We start from the raw sequence: 17,583 nt of genomic DNA, 5'->3' as shown, positions 1-17,583 counted from the left end.
TGAGGCAGGAACACTGCAGCTCTGATAGCTGGTAAGATTCGAGAGATTAAGGGAGATAAAGTCCTTTTTTGAACAAGCTTAACAAAGAAAAAAAAATTTGTGGATTGCCTTTTTTCCCCATGGGAACTACATTCTTTAATCTAAATCCATCTTCATTCCTGCCACAAATTGCTACGTGGATCGTACCAACTCCCTTAGTTCTGGGCGAAAATGTATTACGCAGTAATACCTTAAGTAGCATTAATAAAATTCCTATGTATAAATACACTTACTGAAGCTTCAAGAATTCTCAAGTAAAACTCCCATGATCTCTTCAAGACATCTAGCACTTACCTTGGTATTTCCCAAACAGTGATGTGTGTGAAATTGGAGAAGTAAAAACGGAAGCTATCCAATATTCATGCTAAACTTAAAGTTACCTAAGGAATCCTTAAATTAATTTGGTGTGCACACACAGGGTATCTGAGCCCTAAACGGCAAGGTATCTGAGCCCTACACGACAGGGTGTCTGAGCCCTACATGGCAGGGTATCGAGCCTTACACAGTAGTGTATCTGAGCCCTGCATGTCAAGGTATCTGAGCTCTACACAGCATAGTATCTGAGTCTTTTGAACCCTAGACATAGCCGAGTATCTGAAGGCCACATATCTGTCAACCACACACCTCACTATGGCTTACTCAACAACAGAATCGACAGGGCATGTGAGTACATCTTTCCCCCACGGTCAAAACACATCATTTACCAATCTCCCTGCTTGGACGTGTCTTTCCTAGCGTCCGACAACTTCATCCTGCCTAATTCCTGACATCTAATTTAATCTCTTTCACACTCTCTCCAGTCACCATGATAATTCTCATTTCCTACCTCATTATTACTACAGCGATGCTGGCCAAATAAACATCATTAAAAAGCCACTCCACACACTTTACCTGAAAGCCCGGTTTAATAAACTGGGATGGTTTTCAAGTCCGCTATGTAGTTGAAAGAAACTGTGATCTGGTCAAGTCAACAAGAGTCTCTTTTCAATATTGATGTATTTAAGCAAACGACAGCAAGTCATATTACTTGAGGGGCGGCGGGCTGTACACCGCTCACCTTAGCTAACAGTAACGCACCAGCATCTATCACACACTCACCCCCCCCTTTCCAAGCTTCCCACTCTGCGTCAGACATTCAAGCGAAGCGAATCCCAAGGTTTACATCTGTCCTTTCATACCATGTCAGAACGTCAGTCTACAAAGAGCATTAACTAGCTCTAATCCCAGATTAACTCCCATTGCTATCTAAAAACGACAGATTTCTCTATTTCTCCTAATGCAGAAATGACTTCAAATTGACATCTTCTTTTGTTCGGACTTTTAAAGTGGCTGCCGTCTTTATATTTCAAATGCACTTTAAACAACTCGAACTTGGACTTCTCTCGTTTCAATAAACCTGCACCACTGCATGTTATATTGCTGCATCAATACGAGCTCAGGGGAATCTGTCTGACTGAATAAGGGATCCTCCATTTGAACCGTATCAGTCATTAATATTTCATGGCAGTTCATTCGCTGAAAGACACAAAGACGCAGCGGCATTAGTGAAAGATAATCTCCGGTAAACTTTTTACTTTTTTTTCTCTCTCTCTCTCGTTCGCAGTTTGTCTTTTGATAACGATCTGTCCCCTCGACCTGCACCGAAGGGAAAGAAGAAGAGGAAGAAGTCACAGCGAAAGCGCAGGAGGAAAAGGTCAGCGCGCGGGAAACGGGCGGCGTTTGTTCGCGTGTTGCTGCCTGTCTTATGGTGTGTGTTTTTTTTTTTTTAAAGTCGCCTCATTTCTTCCACAGGTCTCCCTCATACAGCATCTCGCCTGTCCGAAAAAAGAAGAAGAAGAAGAGCTCGAAAAAGAGAAAACGACACAGGTATCATGCCTGACAATACGGTGGTGGGAGGGAGGCTGTTTAATGTGGGAGTGTTACGAACTTTCGCTCTCTCCATGGCTATTAATGTTAGGATAAAGGCTTATTTAGTACTATTTTCATGTACAGGCTATTCCCGAATTACGACCGCTCGCACATATGACCGAAATAAAAATAAACAATAAGTATATGTATGTTAAAATAAATTTCGGGCAGCCGTACACTGTATAAGAGACACGCTTTACGCTACTTTGATGAGGTTTAATCCATAGCTGTCAAGTCTCCCGTTTTGGCCGGGAAACTACCGTATTTTACCCCTCTTTCCCGCCGTCCTCCCGTATTAGTATTTTCCCGTAAATCTCCCGTATTATAATATCATTAATAATTGCCTCTCCAAACTTAACTGTCAGTAGCCTCGCGAGAACTGCCACCTGCAGTAGTCTGCTGGTCATTTACAACATTAACCAGTAGCCTGTACTACGAAGCGGGGTTACTGGCTTATCGGGGTAACTTGTCGGATTTAAGGTACCACAGTTTAAATCGGCTTCATATTCGTTCACTTTCATTTTGCCCAGACTACCTTAAGTCCGATAATTTACCCCGATAAGCCAGTAACCCCGCTTCGTAGTACAGGCCACAGGTCATAAATGCGGAGGTTAAAATGGCAATGCTGTGTGCCAAAAACAACGTTACTTTCACCTTCTGTGACGACTTCAACAAGGATACAAAGTCTGCAACATTTGTTGCAGACTTTGTATCCTTGTTGTAAGTCATTAGTGAATGCCAGAGAGGCACATGAGTGAACATGAGAAATTAAAAGAAAATGTGTAATGAAAATAAAATGTAAATGACAAGTGGTTATTTTAGATTTCTTGTACACCTGTCTTAAAATGTAAGGGATACTGGAGCTTGGTTGGGGTGGTGGGATGACTCGCGGTGGGTGCCGGAAAATTTCCCTTATTTTCAAATCCCAAACTTGACAGGTATGGTTTAATCCTGAAATGTTTTTCACAGTTTTAATTACAAAATTTTAAAATATATGTTACATATAACATAAATAGTAACATTTTGAAGCCTGAGAGCCTATGGTTTATGTTTTAAGTTGGTACACTATACTGCAAGTCTATATACCAATTCCAACAAGCGTCCACTTCTCGCGGGTCGGTCATTACGGAACCCTCTGGTAAATATGCATGTTGAGTACTTCTGTAGCACAGGCGAGTACTGTAATCCCCCGAATACTCGTAATTTGTCTGTGTCGATGCTTTCTTAAATGTTCATATTTTGTTGTAAGAATCTTTGTGAAATGCATCAGCCATACAAAAAAAACCCCAAAAACTTGTATTTCTGCAAGGTATTTCGATAGTTTGTGATAGGTGTCAGCGCTTGTATTTATATCACTGGACAAGCAGTCATGTAAGATGATTAGACAGATGGATATTGAAATTAACAAAACGGGAAAATCTAACAAATCTAGCCATAATGAAGTGTATTTGAATGCATAAATTATTTATATATATATATATATATATATATATATATTTATTTATTTATTTTACTGGTGCATACCAATTGTATAAAATATTGTCAAATGCTGGTGTCATCTCTGGCCTTTAGACATTGCCATGAGTAAATGAGTGACACTCCTCATCTTTTGCAGGTCAGACTCCAAGAAGCGAAGGCACAGGTATGCAGGACAGCCTTGCTAAGCTAAACAAGTCTGAGCCAGGCAATAGGCTGTGGGATTAATCACTACGTTTACTTTCCACCCAACAGCTCATCAAGCCTGAAAAGCAAACGAAAGGATGACAAAAAGCACAAGAAAAGGTAAAAGTCCATATATCTATCACAGAGAAGGTTCCCCCTGTGGGCTAGACTATAGTGGTGTAATGGTTCTGAAACCGAGACCAAAACCTCAGTGCAAATGTTCACAATCTTATGACTCAGTTCTGAAAGACAGAACCACGATAACCCCCCCCCAACCCCAACTCCAGCGCACTACTGCAGGTGCAGCCTGTTAAACTCTCAATCACATTACTAATGTTATAAATGTTATTTTTCATTTCACAAATAACCCTATAGCACGTGTAAATCACAAAAATACTATTCTATTTAAAGATAGGGCAAGCTGTATATTTTGTAAGTATTGCACATATTTCCAGCCGTGTGTGTTGCATGACTACTTTGCTCCCGTCATGATCGAGTGATCACGCCTGCGGTTAAAGCTAGGCTAACTCAAGATGGTTAATAACCCTCAAACTGTAGAGCACCCAGGGACAATCAAGTCAGCGGTGAGGGAACATTTTGGTTATGTAATAGGGTATAGTCCTTTTTTTTAAATAGAGTATACTTTTTATTTCTGTTTACATAGTTATTTTGCGTAACGTTAAGTTAATCCAGCATGTTCTTTTTGTGTTCCTTTGTTTAGTGTTCCCAAGTGTTGGTGATTAATAAAACCCAGAATTTTAACCCCCCCTCCCTTTTTTTTACCCCACCCCCGCCAAACACAAAAACACTGAGATATGACCCGAACTGCGGATTTGAAAAATCGCTACACCGCTAGACAGGAAGTGTCTGCCTGCCTCGAAGCTGAAAGTTGGGCCAGGTTTAGATTAAGTCTGTTCCAAGGTGCTTCACGGCAGGTGTGTGTAATGCAGAGAGAGAGGGAGAAAGGGGGTGGGGGGCGGAGTGAGAGCGAGGGAAAGCAATTTTACACTGGGTAGCTGGTACATTTATAATCCCTTTAGGTGAGCTAAAGCATATTGGTGACCTTGTAGAGGCTGTGTTAGGGTGTGCCCCCTCCACCAACCCCCCCTTGGTTTCAAAGCTGCCTTCGCCTCTCGGAGCTCAGACAAGCTTGTGGGCCATTGTACAGTGTGTCATCTGATATTTTTCACCTCTTAATATCTTACTTTGCTCCACAGTGAGAACGAGAACAAAGTAAACTTTGTCCATTTCTGTCACCTTGCTGCCATAGGGTATGCAATCAATTTACTTTATTTTCAGCCACTGCTCTGGCTGTTTAGTAGCTAATAAATGCAGCCCATTTGGAGGCGTGTAAAAAATATTTTCTGTGTTCATGTCATGGTGACAAAGTAGTTGATCAGCAACATAACATCAGCTGGTCAATGCCTCAGCCCAAAAATCCTGATGTGTGATAACGGGGTGAAAAACAGCATTCCTGCTGGATCAACCCCAACAGCCAAAGAGATGCAGGAATTTGCCTCCTATGAATGGGGATCTGGAAACAGGGAAGCAACTCTCTCCAAACTCCATCACTGACATTCAAAATAAAACATCTCTATTCAAACGGCATTGTGGCTCCTCAGTGAAAATAACACAAACCTTTATTGCAAAAAAGCTTCAGTGTAATGCCTGATGTGAGTTCTCAGGACACAGTAATAACAACATTATTTTTCCAAACACAACCAAAAATATTGCTACCACTGGGAGGTCTTATTTCTTTCGTATCTTGGTTATTCTGTCCCTGAACTTTATTTTTAATAAAGTCATAATGTATGTTAGCTCTCCATCCTGAAATTGTAAACTTCCCAGGCCTGTACATCTGATTTGAATGCATTAATATTCTTCGCATATTAAGCTCCAGGGTTTTTAAATATTTATCTTGCGTTCAGCTTGCATGCTTCTTTCGTACTGAATATGATCCACAGCCCCCTGTTCCATCAGCTTCCTCCTGTGAAACAGGAAGCTCCTCTGTCACGTTATATCAGGGAAAAGTGGCTCTGCCTTTCTTAGGGGTGAATACTATAAGATCTCATGCTGTATATTTACCTCTGTGACATTCAGCACTCTTCAAACTTCAGGATAGATAAAGATAGTGTGATTATGACTCCTTTAACAGACTACGATTAAGACTCCATTATGAGTCTGATTATGAGTCATTTATATGCATATGATTAAGACTCAATTATCTGAGTCGGATTATGTCTCACTTACCTGCATATAATTAAGATTCAATTATCTGAGTGTGATTATGACTCCTATCTGAATTGGATTAAGACCCCATTATCTGAGTATGACTATAACTCCTTTAGCAGAGTATTGTTAAGATTCTATTATCTGAGTATGATTTTGCCTCCTTTAGCAGAGTATGGTTAAGACTCCATTATCTGAGTGGTACGATGACTCCTTTAACAAAATATGATAGGCTCTAGATATGCTTATGACTTCATTATCCAAGGATGATTAAGACTTCTCTATCTGGATGTGATTTCCTGTTATCATAGTGCTTACAAGTTATTCTCATTGTGATGCACAGCACCTAATTAGGCTATTTATTCATTGGGTTCTTCATATTGGCACAGGCGGATGATGGTTTCAGTCTTTCCTAGAACACCTTTGTTCTCTGGTAATTGCAGCCTGATATACTCGTGGCTTCATGGCAGACTAAGAGGTTCAGTCTAACCCTTCAGGTTCCTGTTCCTGTCCTTAGCCCTGGTGTGAGTGCCCTGTAGGGAAGTCGGCGAAGCCAAGGCTCTCTCACAAATGTGCATGAATAACTGCTTGCTGGCAGCCATTCTTCTCTGCCTTGGCAGCAGGGATTATGGAGCCTTGCCCTTATATTTTTGCTGGGTTCTGGGTGTCCTCACCTCATCTCAGCTACTAATGAGCATCGCGATAGCTGTCGAATGTCTAGCAGATATCACGTTCCCGCTGTACATTTTGATTTCCTCACCCCCATTCCATTCCAAAGCCAGTATCTTGCACTCTATACATGGATGCCATCGTCAGGCAGCCTAAGCTGACTGATTTTTTCCAAGGTTCATTTCACCGTAAGCTGTCAAGCAGAGGGGGATATGGTTACGTTTCTGTGCACTGGGGGATAGGAGATTAAATTCGAGGTGGGACTCACAGCCTCCTGCCAACAAACTGTGCTTCAGAAAATCCGTTTTCCCCAGTTATGACATTGACTGCTAAGAATCTCTGAGTCACTGGGGTTCAAGGACATTTTTAGGGGTCCACAGGTGTCCAGGACCTTGTGTCCATTAACAGGAGACTCCCTTCACTGTACTTATATAAATCAATGATTATTTCTGTCACTGGTTTCCTCAATGCAGAACAATATATTATAAGGCTAAATTTAGTCCTTCTTTCTCAAAACTTTTGAGGCAATATTTTGTGCAGCTCATTCCAGCAGACAAGTTTATTCCCAACATTCTGGAACATTCTTCGGTATTACACTTGCCGGTTGACAAATAAGAAATAATTTCCTGTGCCCAAGTTAATGTGACCGTGACAGAGTTTTCTGAGACTCCATAAAGGGGGAGTTGGGAGGTGCTGGTGGCTGAGATTTTTATCACCTTCCTGTTTCATTGTGCAGATCTCGGAGCCGCTTACACAGGAGACGCCAGCGCCCCCATAAGTCAGACTCAGAGAGTTCTGCTTGCCGGTCCTCCAGCCCTGATGGCAGGTAAAGGGACAACCTCCTCCCACCCAATCCTATTTGTCCATCTGTGTGTCCAGCAGTGACAATATGGCCTGTGCCCATATCAGCTTGATGGGCTGCAAACCGTAGAAAGTCCTGGGAGCCAAATACTGTGTCTGTATTGTTTTACTGTGAGTTGGATCATATCCCCAGTTCCTCACCGGCACCAGGATATTTCTGCGGATTCATCTGTCCCTTCAAACCTGTGTGTTTTCTGTATATGTCCGGCCACGTTATGTTTTGGCAAGTCCTCAGTCTGGGTGGTGTGCAGGAGCACAGTACAGGGGGTCACAGCTCATGCAATTTCACCCACTTTCTGATTCAATCATAAGCGATCTGGCACAACTGTTTGTCAGGCCTCGTAAGGCGGACCCCTCTTACCATATGAAAAAATAGCCAGGGTTTAGAATTGAAATAGTTTGGATCTGAAGATGATTGCTTTTAAATCCCTCTTGATCTCTCTATTATGTGGAATTTCTGTGGGACATTCAATAGCCCAAATCGTAAAAGTTGAACCTTTACAGTGTGTTCCACTGAAACGAGAGAAGCGAGAACAAGCAGAATTACCTTTCGGCTGGCCCCGTATTCCATTATTACTGTGATAAAGTAATTCCGCACTATAATAAACAGTGTGCAGCCATTGTACAGAATCATTCTGGGAGCAGATGCCCCTTATCCAAGTACATTGCAGCTCTTGAGTGTAGCTTTGTTGAAGATATATTGGTTTTTGTCTGCGTGAGTGGAGACAGGATTTGTCACCTAGGTGCTAGTATTTGCTAAAACTAATGTGTAATATGTAAAATATGTGCCATAAAAAAATTTTAAATCCTTTTTTTAGCTTTGTGTTGTTAACTACATATACATGGGACAGTTTAAATGTGTTACCCCCCCTCCACCCAGAATTACCCAAAAAGCCCTCCATGAACAAGCAGACTGTCTGCAAGTTTCACCCTCTGTACCATTACCCTAATGCTAACCCTGACTCTCACCCTGTATACCATTAATCCTGACTCTCACCCTGTGTACTGTTACCCTAACCCTGACTCAGTCTGTGTACCATTATCCTAACGCTAACCCTGACTCTCACCCTGTGTACCATTACCCTAAGCCTGACTCTCACCCTGTGTACCGTTACCCTAACCCTAACTCTCACCCTGTGTACCGTTACCCTAACCCTGACTCTCACTCTGTGTACCGTTACCCTAACCCTAACCCTGACTCTCACCCCGTGTACCATTACCCTAACCCTTACCCTGACTCTCACCCCATGTACCATTACCCTAACCCTTACCCTGACTCTCACCCTGTGTACCGTTACCCTAACCCTGACTCTCACCCTGTGTACCGTTACCCTAACCCTGACTCTCACCCTGTGTACCGTTACCCTAACCCTGACTCTCACCCTGTGTACCGTTACCCCAGGCGTCTGCACAGGTCTCGGTCGGGAAGTCCAGCCAGGCAGCCGGGCCACAAAGGGAAGGACCGCACATCCACCCAGCAGATGGTGCTCAAGCTGGGGCCGCTGGCCACTCCAGCCTGTAATACCCCACCCATGTACCGCCCAGCCCCCTCCGACGGCACCGTAAGTGCTCTCTAGGTCCCTCAGATGATCTTGTTCCTTGTGATGCTGCTCAGGCCATGTAAAGCCCCCCCCCCCCCCAAGGTTTAAAGCTGTAATTCTTATGAAATTGATGGTGATTCAGCCACTTACAGGTCAGGCTGGGTACACTCTCTACTTGCACCTGTATGGCTCAAATCTTTCAAATACATTCTTAAAGGAAAATAGTAATTAATTAATATCACATCTGAATTCCTGAGAGAATTTTTCTATTGAAATATTTGGATTGTATAGGTAATATATGTGCATATACAAGTTTTATTTATGAAATACATGTATTTTTTTGTTTCTCTTTAATTATAACATCAAATATGTAAGATATTGCTGCTTTTCTCAAAAGGCAAAAATTACGTTATCTCACTTTAAACTACTTTTACATGGCCTGCCTCACATTTCCTGACTTTTGACGTTTTTATTGCTTTAAGTTATCCGTTTGTGTGCTTCAGTTGGTATATTCAGTCATTAAATTATTACAGAACTAAGAAACAGAACATTTTCCCATTAACACAAGGATGTACATGTAATATACTTCCTCCCTATGCTAAGGTAATTCTAAAATGCACACATTTACACTTTATATCAGTATTAAATAAATTATCATTATTGTCTACCTACACTGTCTTTAGTACAAAAAAGGTACTCTTCATAATAAATTCTATTAAATTAATAATACTATTAAACTTTTAAATAGTTTAAATATCCATTTAAAGTACATAAACAAAAATATAAATATCATTTTCTTTTTATTGATTTTAAACACCAACTGTTCAGTAAATGCCACTGGATTAACTGCAGGGTATCATTACGCTGACTTGAGGTGAGTTTTATTATGTCCAAAGATGTTAATTTATTTTTATTTTTTGTAGCTATGTATCAAATTGTTTCCTAGCAGTGGTGACAGTTAATCTGCTTTTTTCTTCACTGAATCCAAACTGGATATTTTCTTTACACTTCTTTTCTAAGAAAGCATCTCACACAAATACAGGAAAGGTGGGTATTGGTGAAATAAGTAAGGATTCTTGATCAAGAGGGTGGTTTCTGAGTGACAGTTTTCCTCAGAGGAGCATGTGAGCAGTTGTAATATGTACTGTTGTTTGCGGTTCATTCTAGGGCAGTGTTTAATAGGATCTTCTCAGTCTTCACATGATCTTCATGACTTGCTTTCATGTGATGGGTTAGGTTTCTGCCAGAAGTCTCTGTAGCTACGGGGGGCCACTGTGTTCCTGACTTAGAGAGGATGCTACAGGATGCCTAGTACAAGACAGAAAATTGAAGGGTGGTGCATATATTTTAAAGGAAAATGGCAATTTATATCATTAACAAATGTTTCTTGAGTTAAGGTGAGGAAGAATAGGACAACAACTATTCTTGATGATCAAGGTTCTAGGTTTTATTTAAAGCATTAGGGACATGATACCTTGTCAGAGTTATTTTACACTGGAATGATTGAACTAAACATTCCAGAATGCAGTGCGGGCAAACGGTACAATCAGAGCGATCGATAAGACGCTGAGCATAATGTCGATGCAAGGCGTCAAACAAACATGCTAATGTTGACAGTGCCTTTGACCTCCCATTTAAGCGTCTGAAATGACCCTTCCTCTTGCTGGTAATTCGTAGGCATGCGGATAAATCTAAAGCTGCATAACGAATACAATAAGTGACCTTAGCTTGTATCTTTGGGGCTGAGACACTTGGCGTCACCGGTCTCAGGCATTCACAGAACTCTGCTAGCTCGTGGTTGGGCTCAGGCCATGAAACGTACCCACAAAGCACATCGTCGCAAAGTAAGACACAGGAGTAGGGAGTGTGCCAGCCAGCCAGCTGGCACAGGGACTGAAGACAGGGTAATTGTCTTTTCTTGTAATTTACATCTCTAATGATGCACTTATGTTGCCCGCTCTCCCTCTTTTCTTACACCTTACCTACTTAAGGAGGAAATCTTGATTGGTAAGTCGATGCTACTCGTAGACACAGGGATTTATTTTAGGTCGCTGGAGGCAGATTAATTTCTTCTTTCAGGAAATAAGAAAAGAATTACAAAAACTCTGTACTTTTCTGAGGGTTTTTCTTAGTTAAGAGTGATGGAATATCTCTGTCTGCAATACTGTTCATTTGTTACATAATACCCATTTTGTGATGTTCGTTTGCTGTTCCTTTAAGATGACTTTTTAATTGGGACTTATTCTCTTTCTTTTATTTCTTTCTCAAATTTCTCAAGACAGTCAATAGTTTAACTTGCATATTTTATCTCTTCTTTTTAAGATCCCATTTGGTTGTTCCCTTTATATGTTCTTTAGTTCACTATTTATTTAGCTGAAACTTGAGTTTACTCATTAATTAATATTTTTTGGTTTATCTTTTGTTTTAGTTTTTCCTTTCGCATTATTTGCATGCTATAAATTTGCATGACCTCTTAATCTCTCTGATTCTCCTGTCCCAAAACGATTCTCTTCTCTTTGTCCTGTAAGGAAGTGTGTGCCTTTTATAGAGTATTAACAGTGGTTCATGCAGGCTCTTACTTGGTGAAACCATCTTCTGTAGTAAAGCGACAGACCCCTCTGTCTGCTTCCAGATTGTGCACTCAGGCTCTGCAGTCGGAGTTTTTACCCAAAAGGGGATCGGCCGCAATGTTCTGTCCACTCAAAACAAAGGACAGCAGGACTATGACTCCGGCAACGACACATCCTCTCCCCCGTCAACCAAAACCTGCCTGTCGAGGTCAAAGGTCAGCGAGGACAAAAGCGGCCTTTGTGAAATAGGGTCACGCTCCCCGGAGAAGTCGAGGTTCACAGGTGGTGATAACTCCTCTGATTCGGGACACTCTGTGACCAGTTACTCCTCCTCGTGCAAACCTCTGCCACTGGACAGTGGTACGACATTCATTAATGGGAGCAGCAGAGGGTGAGTCACTAATTTTAAACTAAAATCATGAGCATCGTAAACATCTAAAGCACATGCACAACTCTGTTTGTTCTGAGCAGATGTATAGCTAAACATACAGCTGATGCACTAGCCTATGGGTCCGTAATGGTGTTCATAAGGCATTCTTCTTTCCTTAGCATGTTGACCCCTGCAGTTTGTGGGGGAGGCTGTGGGAGGCCCAAGGCATCCAGAGTCACTCCTGGTCAGAGTGTGACTCCTCCTCGCAGGCGGTCTGAGACTCGATCCCGAAGCAGCCGGAGCCGGAGCAGGTCCTCACGGAGCTCCCGCTTCTCATCCCGCTATTCCCGCAGTCGGTCACCATCTTCAGAAAGGAGGTGCGTCCATGACGTGGCCATTTCAGTCTCCAGAGGGCGACCAAATTCTCGCCTTGGTACACATTGCATGTCTTTGCCTCTCTCAAGGTCATACTCTCGGACGCCCAGTTCTTCGGGAAGATCCAGACAGAGCAGTGTGGAGAGCGGAAGTTTCCGTCGGAGTCCCAGTTACACCAGATACAGCCCAAGGAGGTCTGTGGATCTGTGAATATCAGCAAACCCTGCGTATGCCACTATCTATCAATGGCAATGACTTGGAAAGTGATATTGTGCAGTATATGAAATATATTTTAAAAGGCTTGGCCGAGATGTCAGAAGAAGGTCTTTGTTGTTTTAAACCGCAGGTCTTCAGGCACATAATAATGAGGATGAGATCTTGATAACATATATGTCAGAAAATGTGATGAACAGTAGGGATACATGTTTTGAAACCTGATTCTCAATTCAATTAAAGGGCTCAAGGGTCACAGAGAGGCCACAAGAGGTCAAAACGGGAACGGCGGAGAAAGAGATCGTACTCTCCCATGAGGAAGCGAAGGAGGGACTCGCCGAGTCACCTGGAGGCCCGGAGGATCACCAGGTGGGGAGACATGCCCAGAAGGCAGGCAGAAGCCTGCTGGCTGTTTGTCAGCCACAGGGGGTTTAAGTGAATTCCTGTATTACGGTGCCGATCAGCAGACCCTGACTGGCCTGGTTGTTATATTTTCCATCAGGCCTGGACAGTTATTTTCTGTGGCGCGCCAAGTCTGAGCTTCACTGTTTCAGCAGTGGGCATTTCCGCATGCCAGTACAGAAATAGCACATGTATTTGCAATTATTCATGAGATTTGAACATGAATCTGTACCAGTATTTATTATTATTATTATTATTATTCGCTTTTTTTTTCTTTCTTTCATTTTAATGATTGTGGGGGCCACTAAAAATAGCTCTGCTGGCCGGATATGGCCCACAGGCAGCTTTTGCCCAGGTCTGGCGTACATGGTTCAGCAAGTTTGACTCTGGAGAGATTAGGAGTTTGAGATGTGCTCTCAGAGAACAGGACGGCGTGTTCATGTCCTGTTTCCTCGAGTTTAGGCCTTTTTTCTGAAACTTTTTCAGCTTTTTTTGTTAGCCTGTTAAGGGCCAAAAGTATAATTTAGGTCTTATATTTTTGGTCTTGCTATGCCAGTCTTGTGGCACCTGGGTTCCACTCTTGTGGCAAACCTCCTCCCCACGATCTGGTACTTACAGGGCCAAAAGCATGACCAAACCGAGCTGGTTGCATCACCACCATCTGACTGATCTAAATGCACGGAGATTCCTGTGTTCTGTGCAGGGATTATCTGAAGGAAAAAGCGTATATTTCATATATCATTCACTATTAGCAGTATATCATGATGCATTCCCAAAAACTCGAAACTTGAACATTTCCAACCTCTTACTTTAAAAAGTACCATAAAACAGGTGGACAGAATGGATTAGTAATGTAAATTTAGCATTTTATATTTGCAATTCTCAGTGGAAATTAGCACACAGTAAACAAAAAAAAAAATACTAGTAATTGCACATAGTAAATAATGATGTAGACCGTGTGAACAGTAAATCTCTTCAGTTTTACATCATTGACACTCTCCAGTAACACCTTTACTGAGCCGACCCTTCTGTAGTGGGAAACCGAAGCAAGCTGGAACCGCGCTGTCATTAGTCTCTCTTTGCGGTACGGCTTGGGTACGGGTCGGTCCCTGCATGCCAGTGGAAAAACGCCTTGAGCCTTCTAGGTGAATGAGAAAGTACATTGGCAGGGACCTCAATCAGTCAGTGACTAGTGAAGTTAGAGGGGAGATTCGGTCGAGTTCATTGATGGGGAAGGGTGGGGGGTATTTTACAAATGAGTACAGACAGCAGTGCTGATTTGAGACTTAAGGAGCTCTTGTGGTGTCACGCAGCGCCAGAAAGAGGCCGATCCCCTACTACCGGCCCAGCCCCTCCTCCAGCAGCCGCTCCACCAGCTACTCGTCCTGGAGCAGCATCTTCACACGCAGCCGGAGCAGGAGCACCAGTCGGAGCTGCTCCACCTACAGGAGCTACAGCCGCAGCCCGTCCTGGAGCTCCATCAGTGTGCGCAGCAGCAGCTATGACTCTGTGGGCGTCTACAGCCGGGCTCGCCGCTAGCCGGGCCCTCCGCTAGCCGGGCCCTCATCCACAGCCTAATGAGCAGTGTTAATGGCACCGGCCCTATCAGAACTGGTACCAAACTTTTGACTCTCCTGCTTGTATGCTTCGGATGTAGAAGATATTAGCCAGTGTTCTCTGGTCCCTTGTTTTAACCGTCATTGTGTCTCGTATTAGGACAGTGGTGTATGTTTTGGCTGTTGATGAAGAAGCAAGGATGTACAGTCGGTCTTTTGTCCCCCTTAAAATGACACCCTTCTGGAATGTTGATCCAGACCCGAGCGGCTTTCAGCATGGAGTCTGTGTAGCAATTCTAGAGGGTTCACAGAGACATTTCGTTAGATGAATGGCTGTATTAAGAACTGGCTAATACATTGCAAAAAATATTAAGAAATATTAAAGCCATCCTTATTTCTTCGTTACTTATGGGATTGCACATTAGTAATCGAGGGTCAAAGTCAACTGTATTGTCATTGTGCAGATGCACAACAAAGTCAGGCTCGCTGCTTTAAGGAAGGTGGAAAACCTCGGTTATGGCTCATAACTTAAAATTTAGTGCGACCACTTAAATTATTAAGCCAGGCAGTTACATGGTGAATTTCTTTGTGTAGTTTTGATGCCTAACACTACCCATGGCCAGACTGATACCGATATCATACCAAACTGATACTCAATATATTTGCTCGAAGGGGAAACTGGGAAACAGGCTCTTTTGAAGACTGGAGACGCAGTGGAGGGTGAGACGTTATAAACGTGTGAATGATTTCATTACGATCTTAGAACACTGATATTGTTTCTTTTCTCCAGGCCAAAATATTTAGCATTTTGATACTTCTTGTGCTGTGAATTTGTCAGAGTTCCCCAGCTTTGACCGTTGTTTGAGGTGCCTTGGGCCTCATATATATTTTATTTCCAGTTTTATATTTTTATATATATTTTTATTTTAATTAAGTTTATTAGTATTTACATTACAGCACATTCTGGTTTATAAAAGAAAAATGAACTACTGTGGTCATCCAAGCCAGAATTAAAGCTTTAAAACACTGCTCTATATTCATGAGAACCAAAATGTCACTCTACACCGGCTAAATGTGAAAAGGACTGGTTAGGATGTAAAGGCGAGGCGTCCAGCAGCTGTAGGTGGTGGAGAATCCCCACCCAGACATCCTAAAGCAGTGTGGGGATAGTCCAGATGGACTCTGGGGCAGGATCGGTGAGTGGAAGCTGTAGAGAAGAGAGCAATTCTTAGGGCACTGCTCAGTGGTGGTGTCAGACAGTGAGGCTGTAAGCCACTGCCTGACTCTGGAGGTGTTCATCAGCCAAATTACAGTGCATTATCACCTGGAGGTGACCACTGCTGTCCGGAAGTATCGTGTCTAAGATAATGTGTTCATCAATAGCACACCAGACTGTAGTTTAGACTGAGCATTAAGTAATTGAGATAAGTTTTTATTTCATATTTATTTTATTTATGGTTCTATTTATTTATTTATTGGATGGAAGTTATTGGTCGCTCAAAGATGAAAACCACTTGTTTTGTACCGTTTTTCATTGTTTCATTTAGCTGTTGCTTAATTAATTCTATTTGTATAATCCTATCGGCCTATTCTGGAACTGATAAATCAAAACAGAGAAACTTGGCCCATACAGTTTCAAGCTGCTGAGTTTATCTGATGTGTATCTTGCCCTGAATCTACTTATATACTTTATTTATTCTGACCTTCTGTTGATTACTAGGCAAATGAAGGTTAAATTTATTTATGTGAGGAAGTTATTCAATGCACATTAGTTTTTTTTATGGTTCACATTTATTTTCCGTAATTTATTCAGGCTTTTTATATGTGATGGAATGCAGTCGTGTTTTTTTATATATATATATATGTCGATATTTATTTTTGAAAAAAGTAGTATTTGAAAGAACCGTGACAAACTGCAGACTGAACGAAGACTTGCAGCACGTGAGAGTGATTCTACCGCTTTTTCAGGGTTTTTTGAAAATGCATTAAGAGTCATTATCCTTGGGGGTGATGCCAATCGATGTCAAGTGGCGATCTGTTGTTGAAAGTACGTATTAGACTGTTCTTTTTCGAAGCTTTTAAACACGAACTTACCCGGACCTCACACCGGGCAAGTGATCATGAATGTTTTCAAACAGTATAGTTTGCCCAGTGCGTGTAATTTCTTCATGTATGGAAAATTTCAACTAAACCAAGTTGATGAGGAAAAAAAATGCACTCCCTATGCATTGTATATAGGAGGATTGCTACATTATGTGTAAGATATTGACTAATGGTCTGTCCAGTAATTCATTCTGAGGTTTAAAAAAAAAAACAAAATATTTCATGGCACAATACAACGATGCTTTTAAAGTGGACTACGTTATTTGCTTTTTTAGATATGATGTATACAATGAAGGAAATATGAATACATATTTTTTGTTGTGTAAATACACATCTGTGAAAATGGAGACGGGGGTTTTAATATCCCTTCCACGTCACGCGCACTACAGAATTAATGTGAAGGTTTTTTCCCTGTGTAAATAGCGTCTGCCCAGTGATGGTGACTTCATAGATCTGCTTTGCGTCTCTAATGCAATAACCCTTAAAATTGTGAACTTACGCCAGCGATTATGCTTAATTAAAACCATAAGATACTGTCTGGGTCCAAGAAACTGCTGGTGGGTACTTTGTTTTGAAAGAAAGTGCTACACTGCACATAAACTCTCTGAAAAATTAAGTGCATAATTCAATTAGATATACATTCTGTCACTTATTGTACGAGTAGGCGATAGCAGCCTACCAAGATGGTAAAAACTGGGATGAATATGAATTTAGATTAATTACTGGTGCATTTTAAGTGTGTCAAATCGGCTTTAACGTTACTCCGCTCATGTTTACAACATGCTCATCAAATCCCCTTTAATAGTCTTCCTCTTCAATTTTGTGAACTTGTACAATTTCCAAAATAAAAGCTATTTCAACATCACCGCAGTCTGCAATTGCTTATTTAATGTCCAAAAATAAGCAGATTATGCTGAAAAGACGTTTCCTTTTATAAAGCCTTGAAGGTAATACGCATTGCTGTTTCAGCAAACATGCACAACGTCAGAAAACGTGCGTCCGGGACATGAGAGAGCCTGATTTATCGGGACGGTGATGTCATTTCTCCGTCTTTCCCTCGTTGCCTCACGGGTGGCCTTGAAGCC

General features: G+C 41.8%; 1 protein-coding gene across 1 annotated transcript in view; it reads left to right on the top strand.

Moving 5' to 3' along the window:
• Positions 1-17,363, top strand: part of srrm4 (serine/arginine repetitive matrix 4) — a 48,957-nt gene extending 31,594 nt beyond the window's left edge. The window contains exons 3-13 of the mRNA XM_023812381.2: positions 1,643-1,732; positions 1,831-1,905; positions 3,563-3,589; positions 3,679-3,729; positions 7,244-7,333; positions 8,771-8,930; positions 11,542-11,870; positions 12,029-12,226; positions 12,314-12,418; positions 12,681-12,806; positions 14,153-17,363. Of these exons, the coding sequence (XP_023668149.1) occupies positions 1,643-1,732; positions 1,831-1,905; positions 3,563-3,589; positions 3,679-3,729; positions 7,244-7,333; positions 8,771-8,930; positions 11,542-11,870; positions 12,029-12,226; positions 12,314-12,418; positions 12,681-12,806; positions 14,153-14,378 (1,477 nt within the window). The 3' untranslated portion in view covers positions 14,379-17,363. The remainder of the gene's footprint in view (positions 1-1,642; positions 1,733-1,830; positions 1,906-3,562; positions 3,590-3,678; positions 3,730-7,243; positions 7,334-8,770; positions 8,931-11,541; positions 11,871-12,028; positions 12,227-12,313; positions 12,419-12,680; positions 12,807-14,152) is intronic.
• The last annotated feature ends 220 nt before the right edge of the window (positions 17,364-17,583 follow it).

Source organism: Paramormyrops kingsleyae, chromosome 2 (assembly GCF_048594095.1).
Source record: "Paramormyrops kingsleyae isolate MSU_618 chromosome 2, PKINGS_0.4, whole genome shotgun sequence".
In the NCBI taxonomy this organism is placed as follows: Eukaryota; Metazoa; Chordata; class Actinopteri; order Osteoglossiformes; family Mormyridae; genus Paramormyrops; species Paramormyrops kingsleyae.
Note: the sequence above shows the minus strand (reverse complement) of the source record. Positions and strands in the feature narration are given on the sequence as shown.